The 16,022-nt window shown below is 29.8% G+C and overlaps 2 protein-coding genes across 2 annotated transcripts; both read right to left on the reverse strand.

Annotated features, from left to right (window-relative positions):
• Positions 1-2: 2 nt before the first annotated feature.
• On the reverse strand, positions 3-3,237 carry LOC112462071 (lysozyme-like). Its single transcript, XM_025027626.1, has 4 exons — positions 3,081-3,237; positions 1,188-1,358; positions 234-316; positions 3-143 (listed from the first exon to the last, which is right to left on the reverse strand). The coding sequence occupies exons 1-4, from the start codon at positions 3,142-3,144 to the stop codon at positions 3-5; spliced, it is 459 nt and encodes a 152-aa protein (XP_024883394.1). The 5' UTR covers positions 3,145-3,237.
• A 6,794-nt stretch (positions 3,238-10,031) lies between these two features.
• On the reverse strand, positions 10,032-14,971 carry LOC112462062 (lysozyme 2-like). Its single transcript, XM_025027598.1, has 4 exons — positions 14,812-14,971; positions 10,966-11,133; positions 10,675-10,748; positions 10,032-10,587 (listed from the first exon to the last, which is right to left on the reverse strand). Exons 1-4 carry the CDS (start codon positions 14,873-14,875, stop codon positions 10,447-10,449), a joined length of 447 nt encoding a protein of 148 aa, XP_024883366.1. The 5' UTR covers positions 14,876-14,971; the 3' UTR covers positions 10,032-10,446.
• Positions 14,972-16,022: the final 1,051 nt, after the last annotated feature.

Genomic DNA, 16,022 nt, shown 5'->3' on the forward strand with positions numbered 1-16,022 from the left:
TATTATTTATGTTGGAAGGTTTGTAAGCACAACATATATCTATTTTCGTAAACATTGCTTAGTAAGCCGGTGCAACCGTATGCGCCAAGTCGATGAAGACGTACGTAATCATCACAGTCGATCACTCCATCTCCGTTACAGTCCTATTTAATTAACGTTATGATTAAACGTATCATTAGCGTAGTATAAGACAAGTATAACCCAAAATCTGAATGTGAACATGTTGATCTTACCCGACTGTGTTTAGCCATGTACGCTTGTACTGTATAACCAGCGCAGTATATATTTTTGGCACATTCGCGATAAGCTACATTGGCTATAATGAAAAAAAACGATTATTAAGTATTATTATTATTATTATTATAAAAATGTATTTATTACTTACTAAAGTAAATAGGCATACAAACTATGGGCAGATTATACTAATATTGACTTAATACTAAATGCCATTATATTAGAGTATTCATGTAAAATCTGTATTATATAAAATAAAAAGTAACGAAAAAAGTCAATAAAATTATTGTCAGAATTAATTAATATTATTAGTATTGATACATAGAATTCTATAATACATATGAACTCCTTTATAAGTGTTCTTATTATAATTTTAAGAAATGAAACTAAAAATAAATTAATAACTGAAGTAAAAAGTCATATAGCGTTCGAAATTACCTTTCAAATATAATTTGGAATATCAAGAGACACGGTAGTGTCTCGTGCCAAGTGAAGCGAGACCGCACCGTGACTCTTTTACGTGAACGCACGATTTTAAAACAGTACTGCATTTCTATTTTAATAATATTGTCCTTTCTTTAGGTTTAATTAAGTTGGAAATATATAATTTACAAAGACACTACTTAATCAGATATCTAAATATTTTTACAAAAATATCGTATATTTTACGCTTTTATAGTTAATAATTAACGAATTTTCCGACACGTGCGGCTTCTGCAGTATTGCTCCGTTTTTAATCTACCGAATGGAGCAACCTTCTTAATGCGAATTAAATACATATACATTACGTAACATTTTTCTTCCATTTTTTTTGGAATGTAATACTATAGGGTTACTCATTCCAATCACGAAATGTATAAAAAAGTGCGATTGTAAATAAAGGGAAAATAACTAGAAATTACTATTTCTAATAAATATCTAAGGTATTTTGTACAAGAGAAAGAGTAACACACCATCGTCGTCATTGCTCGATTTTCCGTTTGGAGGTGGTTTGCCAGCGTCAACCCAAAAAGATTTTGTTATCGAAAAGGGTCCACACGACGTGTCATCGCAACCAATAGTAGTATTACATCCTGTGGTAATTTCGCATAAACAGTTTAAGCAAACCAGCGACATGAGTTGAGCTGTAATAAAAAATGTATATTTATACGTTATTCGTACTAAAAGTTAGCAACATAAAAAAAGCAACAGCTTTAATTAATGCACTATCATACGCAGAAATAATCCAGCTGAAATAGAATGCGTCGATTAAACAAGGAAATATTATTCAGTTATTAATTAATTTTCTAATTTTATTAAACAAGGTACATGTATCGCTTTGAGCAAAATACTGATAAGTAATTCTGATGGATTCTCTTCTCGTGTTCAACTTTCAAAATCAAGTATATATCACAATTTTTTTTATATTCTTGAATATAAAGGAAAATATTTATCACAATGTCAGTAATCAATTTTACAATTAATAACATTCTACTATCGCGAAGCAATAAAGAAGTAGAACAAATTATATTTGTATTAAAATAATCGATCAGGTTTTTTCGTTACTTTAATCTAGATTTTGTTACAAACAAAGTGCATCTGTTGCAATATTATTTTATCGGATTTTCTGATTAATTGCTATTTCTGTAATCATTAACAATGTTTTACGAAAACATAAAAAATTCAGAATATTAATCATGAAATTTGTTACGAACGGGCATACTTATTTTTGCCTACGATATCGTTTACGTCATTGGCCAAGTTATATCGCTTCACAATGAGCATGTTAGTTAAATGATTTTTATGATAAAACGTCACTAGTAGACTGTAGCAGACTTTAGGATAGTATAATATAATTATATAAATACTTTGTATTGAATGGTTATTAATAACTACTAAAAAATATACTTAATGTGATTAGAAAAAATGTCACCAGACAAATGAATTAAATATTATTTTTTATTCTTAACATGTGTTTATAAAAAATATTATATTAGATATATTTTTTTATTTATTATAGAGAAAGATTATTTAAAAAATATTTTTTTTAAATCATAAATGATACCTCTAAACATGAACACAATAACATAATAAGAGAAAATTTGATTTTACAGATAAAATAGGTAAATCTTTAAATTGGTTAGCAATCGCATAACAGTCAGAAACGCAGTCATGGAATCATAAATATTTTTAAAAAACGCTGTGAGATACAAACTGTTATGATGATACATACGCGGCTAATAAAAATTCATAACACACTAGCGATAGCCGGATGCAATCGGATCTCTGTTTCTCAAATCAATTGAAGATTAATGCAAAATTTCTACTTCGCACAAAGTTTAATGAAATACTGCTTAAATTTTAAAAGCGCATTATACATAGAAAAAAAACAAAACGGAAATTGTGAAAAATATAGACAGTTATTTTCCAAAGTAAATTCTGTTCTTCCAAATCAAGACAAGTTTTAGTATTATTATGTTTTTTTTTATTATTTTATTATTAAAAATTATGGTTTTAAAACTAATATTGCAAAGTTTATAACTCATATTCTTTAAATCAGCCAAAGTTAGTGATTTATGTATTTGATTCCAATTCTATTTTCGTACACTGATAGAAAGTAGTTTAGGATAAAACATTCCATTTGTAACATACTTCGGTTTTTAACGAGTCTTTGAATCGATATTTTCTCAAATTATCAATTTCTCCAATTTTCAAGTACATCATTATTCAAAAATTATAACATGGAATTAAAATTTGTAGCCATTGAATATACTAGTAATATTTTTACAAGTTTTATACGTGTGAAAATAAGTCGTGTATTATAAATCTCACTTTTGTTAAAAAATGAAAAAACATCACTATCTCACCGTAAGTGTAAACGCCAAATAGCACGATCACTGTCACAAAGACCCACAAAACTTTAGCAAACATTTTAAAAATGTGTTGCTGCTGATTCACAAGGAGCAATGTTTATTAACGCACTGTGTTGGTCGACTGATGCTAAGTAATCCGTTCTTTTGAGCTCTTCTCGACGATCGTTTTCTTATATAAAGCGATAGCAGCTGCATGATAAATAAGACGAAAATAAATGGCGAAGATATAAAGACAGAAAGACAAAAAGAAAAACTGTTTTGGATGTCCAAAAGATAAGAGTTTCATCATTGTTAAAATATCAAAGGTAAAAGAATGAAATTTTGGAGACAGGGATTAGAAGTAGCGGAAAATTAGCCTTATATTATAAGGTTTCGTTTGTGTTTAAATATTAATTCAGAATCAGTCGTTCTAATCAATTCGTCTAGAAAGATTTTTAAATAAGAGCGAATACTTATATGTGTTTTGAATGTGGACTTATGTTCATGTGTTTGTAAAAAAATATATTCTTTTTCTTGTGATATAAAATATTATACAGATATATAGAAAGCATAAATAAATTGTAGATATAAATTTAAATATTAATGAAATTAATAAAAAGACAGGGTGTCCTATTTTAAAAAATGCACCTAATTCTTCAACGAAGCATTTTCAGCAAAAATGTTTCAGACAAAAGTTGTGCGGTTTCAAGGGGCACATAAGATGGTGTCATTAGTTTGACCTTGGATAAGCGTTTGAAGATCACGTGAAGGTCACTTTCAATTTTTTAAATAAAACGCCCCACTTTTTTTATTAAACACTTATCTCTCTGAAATGAAAAACGTTAATGCCCGTTTTCACCAACGTCATTTAATTTTAACCTTAGTTTAACTCACTTTTCGTCTGTTTCTAAGGGAGACTGTTAGAAAGAGACAAAGAGTGAATTGAACTAAAATTCAAGTTAAACGACGTTGGTGAAACCGGGCATAAAAGATTTTTTCTTTCTGCATAGAAAAAAAATAAATTCTTAAAGAAACTCATCTTTTTCCTTTATTCTTATTCAAAGTTCATTAAAAATAAAATATTAAATAAACGATGTTTATTAAAATGACTATAAAATCGTCAATTACAATGTAGACAGATGTTTGTGAATTTTTTTATGAGTTTTCTAAATTCTTTAACGTAGGGAAAATAGCGTCGAACGCAACAGACTCACGTATGTACTGGAAAGGTATACCCGTATACATACGGAAGCTTAAATGTTAATGAAATTATTTTATTATTTAAATTTGTGCAGTGTTTATTTATACAAATACTTGGTACCTATATAAAAAATATCAAATGATGTTTCTATTATATAAAATTAATTTATAAATAATTTATTTATGACGTAATAGAGCAATAAACGGGATCATAGTCAGCATTCAAAAATTACGGGAAACGATTATTTTTTCTCTTGTGTATTTTTTTTTACAATATTATTCGGTGTCATTTTGACACCAATGGACCTACAGTTTATAACGCCGATTCCGAACGGCTTTTCTTTTTTTTTTTTTTTTTTTTTTTTTTTTTTTTAGTGGATAATGTATGGCATGCTATAAAGCGGCCGGTATTCATAATCGGATCTTATTTCGGTCTTAAATATAAGATCTGACTATGAATACCGACAAGCTGTCATTCCAACAAGCTGCTTTTATATATCATTCGTCGTATTTTAAATACGAGAAACGCCAGCTAACGGATGTCATCTAGCGGATGATTCGACATTCGCGTACATAGACCTTATAGATATGGATTGAGACAATACATAGCAGACGCCTGTCCGGAGTAAGTTAGAGAGAGAAACATACTTTTCAGTACTCCTCTTTTTTAAAGTCAGGATCGTCTCTCCTCGTGTGCAGAGTGTGTGCCGCACAGTCGGAAATAAGCAAGAGGATTACTTAAAACATATTTCACATAAGTGCTTCACAATTATATTCTCAATGTTAAGCAGAAATGTATAATATGGTTGGAAAATTTCGAAATAGAAACGCGTGAAATTATTTATAAGCAACGGAATAACGCGTGTATGCGACAGAACCGCAAATAATTTTTATTTCACAGAAATCTCGAGAAATTATTTATAAGCAGCAGAATAGCGCATATATAATGCGACTGAACCACAAATTCTTTTTAACGAGTTTTAAGATATATTTATTGTTAAGCGTATTACCAGAGTTGAGTGTGAATATACGATGTTGAAGAAAAGAAAGAAGGTTAATAAGGGCGTTTTTTTGGCTTCCACGGGATCTTCATTCTTGTTTTGTATTGTATGATCATTAGGAATATCAAAAATTACTATATTAGAGATGAGAAAAAAAACTTGATCCAGTACGAATCAATTTTTTTCCGTACCTTCAAGTAGAGTTGTTTAAAAAACTATTCATAATATTCTTGTTCTTTACAGAGAGCTTATATTATTTAAATTGTTTTATTGTAATTAATATTGCAATAAATAAAGTTCAGTTGTGACTATGTCAAAAAGAACTGATGATTCAAGTGATCTTCCGAGCTCTAGAAAGTTAAAAGTCTTGATAAAAAAAAGCTATGAGCTCGCATAAAAATGGTTTTATCTGCAATTATTTGAAAAATCTAAGACGTGCTATTCTGGCATTGAAATAATGTATTCATATAAAAAGCAACTTTTATGTTTACCCATTGTTAATAGTTAAAGTTTACTGTTAAAAATAAATCTATGTTTTTGTACATGTATTACATTTTATTTATTGAATGCTTTCTCAAAATTTCATTCTCACAGTATTTACATCTTTCTCTCATCATTACAGGCATCTTACCCAGGCATTGGGATAAGATGCCAGTTTTGCAGAGATAAACATAATATAATCAAATTACAGCATTTTAACAATAACTTTTAGAGTGGCTGTTTTCAGCACTGCTATACGTGAAAGCTTAAATATCATTTTGCAAAAATTCCGAAAAAGTTATGGCTACTGGTTTGTTCGTATTTCTTTAATAATTCATAACTATGACATCTCCCGATTTATCTTATATGCAGTATAATACCTATATAATAAATTAATGATAAAATTGTGTTTAATTTTTTATAAAAATAAAAAAATTTTTAGCGGGGAAAATGTGTTAATAACGATTTTGCGGAAGGTAGGGGAGTCCAGAGACAAACGTAACATAACATTTTGCTTACTTGAGTCGACATTTTCTACTTGGTTATTTGCATATAAACTTTTTTTTTATAAAATAAACACATTCTTTGCTTAGACTGTGATAGACTTTTTGTAAAAGATAGAAAGGCGGGGGAAAATTTGAAAGACTTACTTACTGGCTTTTAGCGTTTTCTTTTCTCGACGAAGTTTCAAGATCTCGGGGCCTTAATTGCGACGCGGTGGTGGTTTTCGTCAGCACGGTAATTTTGCGCACGCGCGCGCGCGCGCTGCATTCGAAGGAAATGTAAACAATTGTTTTCTTTAATATTAAAGAAAACAATTTTTACATTTTCTCTTGACGGAAGAGACCACCACCTTTTCGCGGTTTCCATTGAGCAACAATATGTACGTTGTCCATGCATTTATTTGAGAACAGTACAATAAAATTTATCATATTGTTCCACAAATAATTTAATCCTTTTTTTAATTTTATATTACATGTATTTACTATATTAGCAAAGTAATTATACTATCAAAATAATATTTCAAAAACAAACAATATATAATTTAATGTTTTATTTCACTTTTTTTGTGTTAACAATAATTTATTTTCTAAATTAATAACAAGATTTTTTTAGAAGAAAGCGTACATATTGGCCAAGAATGGATTTCTATTATTTACGTTTTTTCTGTTTTTTATTTCTTTACTTAATTTATATAGTTTATTTTCAGAATAAAGATAATATAATTTTATTAGACATCATTTATGTAATTAATAAATTTTACTAACATTCTTTGTTATTAGTTTCATTACTTTTAAATAATTAAGAGACACACGATAGTGTCTCGCGCCTATTAGTGTAGGAAGGGGTATTTTATTGTCATCTGCAATGTCATAATATATATTTTATTCATAAATCAACATCAGAAGGGATACGCGAGACATAATAGACGAGCCAAGTCAGCCGACGCGCCTGACATCCGAGTGTATGTCTGCGCTCTTCTACCCGCTCGAAGCTGGCCGAGGGCCGAACCGCCGCAACGGCTCCATCAGCTGTGTGCGTGTCCCCACCAGGCGCGCAGTCAGCGGGCAAAATAGCACCATTAGCATCTCTGCTAATGGGTGGTAGTGTGGTCTAGTGGGAAAGCGCTAGACTTACAACCGCGAGGTAGCGGGTTCGAGTCTCACCTGGCCGCTTGAGCGGTCTCGAAAATCTCGAAAATAAATTAAATTTGGTGGCTTCATGCCAGGTCGGCTTTCATGCCAGGTCGGTCCACGACGTAGCAGTCGTGTGACCTTAGGCTTTCTGCTATTTCTGTTAAGGTATATATTATTGGTTCTTCCAATTTTTTTCAATTTTTTATTATTTTTTTTTAGTGCTCTGTCTGGGTATATGCTAATAATTTGGATAAATATATTATTAAATTTTAGTAATATTAAAGTTGATAAAAGTTAATAAAAGTTACAAGATTATTTTGATTATTTCATATAGTTTTTAATGTAAAACTTTTATTTAAAAAATGTTTTACGATGTTATCTTTTGGATATCATAAATGAGAAATTTATATGTTGACGTACATACATATATCGGTTCTTATTTAGACATGATAAATAAGAACTCTCTATATCGACAAACTTCAAATATCTTAAAGATGTCCTGTTTGAGAAATTTTTTAAATATCATTTTTGTGATATCTCTTTGCTCTCAAAAAACGGTGCATCAGATAACATTCTGACATCTTTATATGTATAATCGTTTAGAATCAAAAGAATTTGAAAGCAATTTATTTGAGATAGCGCATAGCTGTACGTGCGTGAGCGTGGTCGACTTCGTAGTTGACGAGTCCGAGATTGATTCATGATTCCGACCGAGTCATTTCATACAAGCCTCGATGAAATAACGCAGTTTGTTGTTAACCCAAGAACGGACATCAGGGACTACTTAAGCATGCCCGTGGCAAAAAAATAAAGCTTTACCTTACAGTAATTAATGTGCTTTTTTTATTTTTTAAATATTTCTTTGGTTTTTTCTTACTTTTTTCAGAAAATGTGGAGTAAATCTATATACATATTGTTTTCAAGTACTGATAAATTATACAACAATCCAAAATATGTAATATGTAATTAATGCAATATGTAATCACAGTAACTTTTGGGGTGTAAAAGTAGCCTTAAATGACCGTTTAATATCCAAAGAAATAATGAGGCGCCCGTTCGGGTTAACGAAGTCGTGGGCGTAATATTCAAACAATAAAGTAAATACATTCTTAAAGTATCCGGCGAAGCAAAAGAGCTCTTTTTCAGTAAATCATAAAATTAATATATTATATTACACAGAATGTGCGTTTCATAACAAATATCACACGAATCACATAATGTTTTGTTTAGCACCTTCTACGTAGAATGCAAAATATGCAATACGATTTGAAAATATGATATTTATGTTGTAACATTCGATTCGTTGCATTTCATATGGCAGTCTGATTTTTATTAAACTTTCAATAACTAGAATAAAATAAAAACAGATAGATGCAAAAATTAAATTTTATTATGCAAAATATATAAGATTATAAGATTATCGTTATAAATATGTGATCATGTGATAAGTGAGAAATAAGATTTTGGTGCCTGATTTAATAAAAGCCTGTTCAAGTTTTTGCTCGCGAATAAAAGGCTTCTTCTTTGTCTCATTGAGCAAGACAAAAAAAACAATAATAATGAATTATTATTGGACGCTAAAGTTTTTGTCAGCCAAATCCTTACGTAAAGATCACTAAACATGAGTAATTACGATCTATCAGCGTTGCCTTAGCGATAGCGATTTGCACTAATGTAAGAAGCCCTCCGCAAAAGATTTAATATTCCACGTATTTATATAATTTGATTATAACATTAGTAGAAAAACCGATAATCACGATAATAAGTTAAAATGCAATAAGGGTATAACAAAAATTGATACATAAGCACGTAATAATACGTGGACTCCAATTATGAGAGAACCTCAAGTATTTTTAATATTATTATGAAAATATGAAAATGTTCGAATATCGACGTACACCTTCAATCGTATTGATTTTATACATTTGACCATGAGAAACGGTAGTATCTTGTGTCAAGGGCATGCGCTATCAACGTACAGTGAAACCGACCGATCTGCGTAGCTATATTTTATAGATTTTATATAATGTAATATTTAAAATTGCATTACAAATTTTATAATTGTAACTTAGGATTGAAAGAATTGATATTAAAATTAATCTAATCTTATATGATATTAATTTATAAATAATTTATAAATAATATGTTATGAAATAATATGCTATAAAATTCGACACATGACTTTATAAATGTTTTAACAAAAAGTTGCATATATGTATAATTTTTAAAATTAATGTAATTTAATTATTGTTACCTTATTACTTTTCTTCTACTTGATTTTTTTTTTTTTTTGAGAATAGTTTTTTGTGATTTGCTAAATACTAACAAATAGAAAAATTTCTTAATGTCCATAATTATTACTTAGCGTTGTCGATAATTATACGTCGTAAAATTATTCGCATTTTTACCAATCAAATAATTTTCAAATTACGAAAATATAAATTCTCAAAAATCAACTATAACAATAAGTATAAAAAAAGTGTAATCAGTTAGGAAGTTATATAAGCATTAACTGAAATTTCAAGAACCACTATTTTTCCTAAAATTTTCTTATTAATTACGCAAAATGTGAAAACTCGAACATTTTATAAAATATAATATAAGGAGAATTTCAGGAAATTGTGATGTGTTAGTAAAAATTCCACATCTTAAATTTTTAAAGCTTTTATTATAAATGTTCTTGCGTTAGCTATATTAGCATAAGTAAGACTGATTATTATGTCAAACAGTAAACACACAATCATACAGCATGAATATTTAAGTAAGTTAAAATTAATACAATGCGACATATCAAAGTATGTGGAATACCACGAGCACATATACGTTTTCGATTGATATATTTGTTGCATATCAAATCCTAAGAGATAAACTTATACTAGATAAAATTTAATGGACAAAACTAGAGGCGCCAGGCGGGAACTAGTTTCGCTGCTAATAATAATAATGAATTAATGAATGACTGTATCACAAATATTTGATAAAGATACAAGATGGGTTTTCATCGGACATGTATATTACGATAATTAAGGGATTGTTATTAGGCGGTAGTATAACATACACATATTATTGATTTTGGAAGGTTTGTAAACACAACTTGAATTTATTCTCATATTTGCTGTTTAGGGCGCCGTTGCAGGCGTTTGCGCCAAGTCGATGAATACGCAAATAATCTTCGCAGTCGACCACTCCATTTCCGGTGCAGTCCTATTTAATTAATGCACATTAGTTGTTAAGATGAAGAAGTGTAGTATAAGCCAAAATCTACATATGAAAATTGAGTGAATTACTTACGTGACCGAATTTGGCCATATAGTTTTGTACTGCACCAGCGGCACAGTAGGGATCATTGACGCATCTGGCATAAGCTATAATAAAAAAAAAAGAGAAGCAATTATTATAGAATTATTATATTTATCAATCAGGTTATAACATTTATATTTATTATTTAGTCATTAAAATAAATAATATAGACATACAATTTATACAATGATTATATTAACGTTGGTTGACAAAAAAATGGAAATTATTTTCATTATTTAAATGTATAAAGTATCTTATATATCTTATAAGAAAGTAACTGACCATCGTCACTGGTTGGCTCGTTGTTCAGAGTTGGTTTACCGGCGTCAGACCAGTAGCCCCATGTTATGGCGAAGGGTCCACATACGGATCCAGAACACCCGCGAGTGGTGTTACATCCTGTGCTAACTTCGCATATACAGCCTAAACAGACCTGCGATATAACTTGAGCTGAAACAAAAAACAGAGATGCAAATTAATGCGTAAAAACTAGAAATGAATGACGTTTTTTTAATATCTTATCATACGCAAAATAATCGAGCAGAAATAGAGTACACTGCGGATGAAACAGAAAAGTATCATCTAATTAGTAACTCTAACTTTCTATTTTTATTAAACAAAAGGAATATAAGTCGCTTTGAACAAAATAATAATATTTATAAATTTGACAAAATAATTTTGATACAAAAATTCCTCTCTTTATGTTAGACTTTCGAAGCCATGCAAAGTTTGTTACAATTCTATTTTATATTCTCAAATCTCTATAGAATATAGATTTTCAATGTTACTCAAATTGAACTTAATTAATAATAACAATAATAATGAATATGACAATATATCGTAATTGAATTTCTGTATCTTTTTGAGATTTGTTGAAATAAAATATTTACGTTAAGAATCTTTGAGAAACAAAAGTATCAGCACTTAAAACGCGGGTTAGGACGATGCACTTTCGATAAAATTATAATAAGAACATAAAAGTTGCTTGGCACATCTCTACAATATACAAAACCGGAATTTTCGGTGTGTGATATCGCTTGATACATATATCTCGCAACATTATACACAGCTTATGTATTTGTACCTGCACGGGCGCGGTTATTTTGTATAGCGTCACGGTTAAAAATATAACTTAAATCAGCTCATGAATTTAAATTACAACTCATTCAGAGATGGCCACGACGACTGTTATAGTGAAAACCTTTCTTTCGTTCAATTCCTGTTCTTTTATTATCTCTCCTTTATTATTTCTATAACGGCCTAGGTAGCATATTTATATCAAAATATGATGTACAGTTGAATTTTTGTCAAGTAATTAACAATTGTGATAAAATAAGAGTATTGTGATAATTAAATAAATACAAAATGCATGTATATTTTATAATATATCTTGTAACATCTTATTATCTTGTTTTAAACAAAATAATTTTTTATAATTTTGATTTTCACAATCCTCTGACGTCTTAATGACGTCTCGAACGCTAACGTCAATAATACACCATTAAAACGTCTTTAGACGTCATCCTGCTACATGGCTACGTTATTGAACCGTCATTAAAACGTCTTTAAAAGGTTAAAAAAGTTCATGAAGTCACTGCTAGTAGATAATCCCCCAGCTACGCCTGCTAGCTGGGGGCTATCTAAAGTCAGAGCGAGTGGATTATACTCAAAAAATCAAGCGTGTAAAACATAAAACTCTTTTCGGTATCGTTGAATGAATTACATTGTTTCACTTGCAAGTATATAGCACCCTCCGTATTTGAATATATGCCGTAATATATTATTAGTGTTGATTTCACATTTATTCTTTTCTTTTTGTGTATTACGATCAAACTTCAATCAAAGTGCAAATGCACATTCTGTTTGAATTATAGATTTACGATTATGAGTTGCAAAGCTTGATCCACCCAATCAGTTTTAATGATCCGCATTTTTTAAGTCAGATTATAAACGGATCATTCTTATAACTCCCACTAGTTGGGTGCGGCCTGAAGCGGTTCATTTAATGAAGTCAAGACCTTTCTGTATCTTTGATCTACTTGTATCTTTTGATCGCTAATCACAGATGCTGTATAGCTGTATGCTGTGTATCAATACCGTTAGATTTTTTATCTTTATAATCGATAATCAGTAAAACTGTACAATTTGATTCAAGGCCAATATGAGCTCATAAAGCGTAGGTATGCGTTCATTTTTTCTTTCACTCAATTCACACTCAGGACTGTGGAATGAAAAAGACCTTAGTAAAGATTGAAACCAGTTTCGAAATACCAACTAAGGAGTCTTTTGTATGCATAAAAAATCAAATATAAGACTGTTAGAAATGCCCCCCCAAAAAAAGAGAGGAGAAAAAAGATAATCGTTCCGTCACACGTATATTCGCATTTTAAACTTATATTAGCTTTGAATTAAATTTTATTTGGTGGATCTATACAGATGAGTATTATCATTTTTAGTTGATAATAAGTATGTCCAAATTGCTTTTAAAAAACACATATAAATAACTTTTAACATATAATATACATATATTGATTCCATTCTATTAACATTTAATATGATGTGAATATTGCTCTATAATTTTAATTAATATTTCTTTTCGGTCGAAACTTTGCATCATGATGATAGTAGGCAGTTATAATTAACTGACTAGTTTATTATCGCGAGGCTGTATACACGTATATTGCAATAACGCAAGAAAATAAAACGAGGAAATAAAACAAGGAAATTATACGGGAAAACGAGACACAGACACAAATGATATATTTGCATTAGAGTAATCAAACATGTTTTCTATATTTTGATTTCGTTATCTTAATTGGGATCGTCGCAAGCAGACCGCAACTATATATTGCATCGTCACTTTACCAATTAAATCTCGTCTAATAATTGCTATTTCTGTAATCGTCATCAACGATGTATCATTAAAACATAGTTGAAGAATACTAATCATAATATGCATTATAAACCGAGCACAAAGTTATATTTACTTATGGTATCTTTTACGGTGAATAAGTTACATCAATTCACACGGTAAACATATATCATTTGATTTTTGTGACAAATATAATATCATATAAAGCCAACAGATTATAGCAGACTTTTGACAATGTAATATATGATTATAATCACGTAACACTTTTGTCTTACATAGTCTCTAATAATCACTAGAAAACATATATACACAATGTAATTAAAGATTTAAAGAGAGAGAGAGAGAGAGAGTTAAATATTATTATTCATTCCTAACATGTGTACATATATATTAGATATTATTTTTTCTTTTAAAGGTTTTAAATGACGTTTCTAATATTAACACAATAAAATAATAGGGGAAAGGTTATAGAGATGGAATAAGAGAGAACTCTTTTGAGATTAGCCGACGTATTGCATAACAGTCAGGGACGTGGTCATGGACACAAAAATATGTTTTAAAGAATTCTGTGAGATATAAAGACTGCTATTAATGACGCGACTGATAAAAATTCCTGGAACTAACAGTATCCGGATCTGATCGGATCTATTGTTTCTCAAATTGATCGAAGATTAATGCAGAATTTCACTTTGTGCAAAATGTAAGTTTAATAAAATATTGGTTAAATATTTAAAACGGATTATATAAACAAATATACATATATAAACGGAAAATGTGGGAAACGAGCAGTTAGTTTGTATTAAAAATTTTAATGTTTGAAATCAAGACATATTTTGTTATATTATTAAGTGTCTTCAAGCTTGTATTTCAAAATTTGTAGCTGAAACTTTCTGAATCAAACAAAATATCTACTAAATTCTGTTCTAAAATTAGATTTCAAATAATATTTTATATTCACACATTCATAGAGAGTATTTTGGGGCCAAAATATATTATTTGTAATATACCTCAGTTTTTAATGAATTCTTGAATCAAAATTTTTTCAGATTGTTATATTTCTCCAATTTTTAAACGAATATTTTCACATTCATAACATGTAAATTTTCTTGAAAATTCTAGCCATGTATTAATTGCTACGTAATATTATAACGTGCTTAAGTCAGAATTCTCATGCATTTAGAGAAAATTCGCGTTGTAATTCGTATTATAAATCGCTCTTCTATTAGAAAATAAAAAAAAATACATCGATAGCTCACCGGAAGTATAAACGCAAAATAGCGTGATTATTGTCACAGTAACACACGAGACTCTCGCAAACATCTCGAAGATGTGATGCTGCTGATCCGTAGGAAGCAACGTCTACTGCGCACTGTACTGGTCGACTGGTACGAGGTGATCCACGCTTTCGAACACTTCTCGACGATCGCTTTCTTATATATACGGCGATAACAACGCGTGACGAAGGCGAGGACAAACGATGAGGATACGAAGACACAGGAAGAGCGGGGAAAGGAAGAACCGTTCGCGACCGAAGGACAAGAATCTCATCGTTATTTGCGCCAGAAGAAAAAGAGAAACGAAATTCCAAACACGTTTTCCAAACGGGATTGGAAATAGCCGAAAATTAGCAGTCAGATGATGTTCTGTGTTGTTTGATATTAAGTTAGGAATCATTCCGTTCTTCATCAAGTAAATTTTTTTAACAACAGCGAATATGTACTTTGGAAAAGAATCTTCTAAGCGTATCAATAGTCTTTAAAAATTAAATTAAACAGTTCTTCAAAATTAGAAGATATTCCGCAAATGTCTATATATACATAATTTTTATATCGATAAGCTGAAAGAAGAGACAAATTTTTCTTCTATTTTTTATTACTTATTACATAGAATTTGCTAAATTATTAAAATAAGACATTGCTTGAATTTCTTCACGTTGACATTCGGAGCACTGGGCAGAAATCACATTGCGTCAACACCCGCGAGGGCCATCGCAAGAATCATATGAATCATATGAATAGTTATCATTACAAAGATATTAATTAATTTATGATATCTTGATTGCAATTAGTGAAGAATATTTATTCTTATATTATATTAATATTTATCAATTCTGTATATATTTTATGCTATAATTATTTTATATTAAAAGAATGTAACTTAATATACGTTTAGGATCTCACATAGTTATTCTTATACTGCATCTTTCGAATTCTTTTATTCAAAACTTGCAAAACTCGAGAGATATTAAAAACGGAAAAAAGCAAGTCCCGCGTTCTTTCATGAAGTTTTAACGCGCCTTGCAGTAAAAGTATCGACGTTAGCATGTCAATATACATATAAAAATCTGCGACAAAAACAAGAAGATAAAAGAAAAGAATACTAAAATCTGATCTTGCATTGTTTTACAGTAGAAGAGAACAAATCTTGAATTTTAATCCTGCATCTTTTCGCGATCCCTAACGCCCGT

This window comes from Temnothorax curvispinosus, unplaced genomic scaffold (assembly GCF_003070985.1).
Source record: "Temnothorax curvispinosus isolate PA1 unplaced genomic scaffold, ASM307098v1 QBEX01011959.1, whole genome shotgun sequence".
Classification (NCBI taxonomy): domain Eukaryota; kingdom Metazoa; phylum Arthropoda; class Insecta; order Hymenoptera; family Formicidae; genus Temnothorax; species Temnothorax curvispinosus.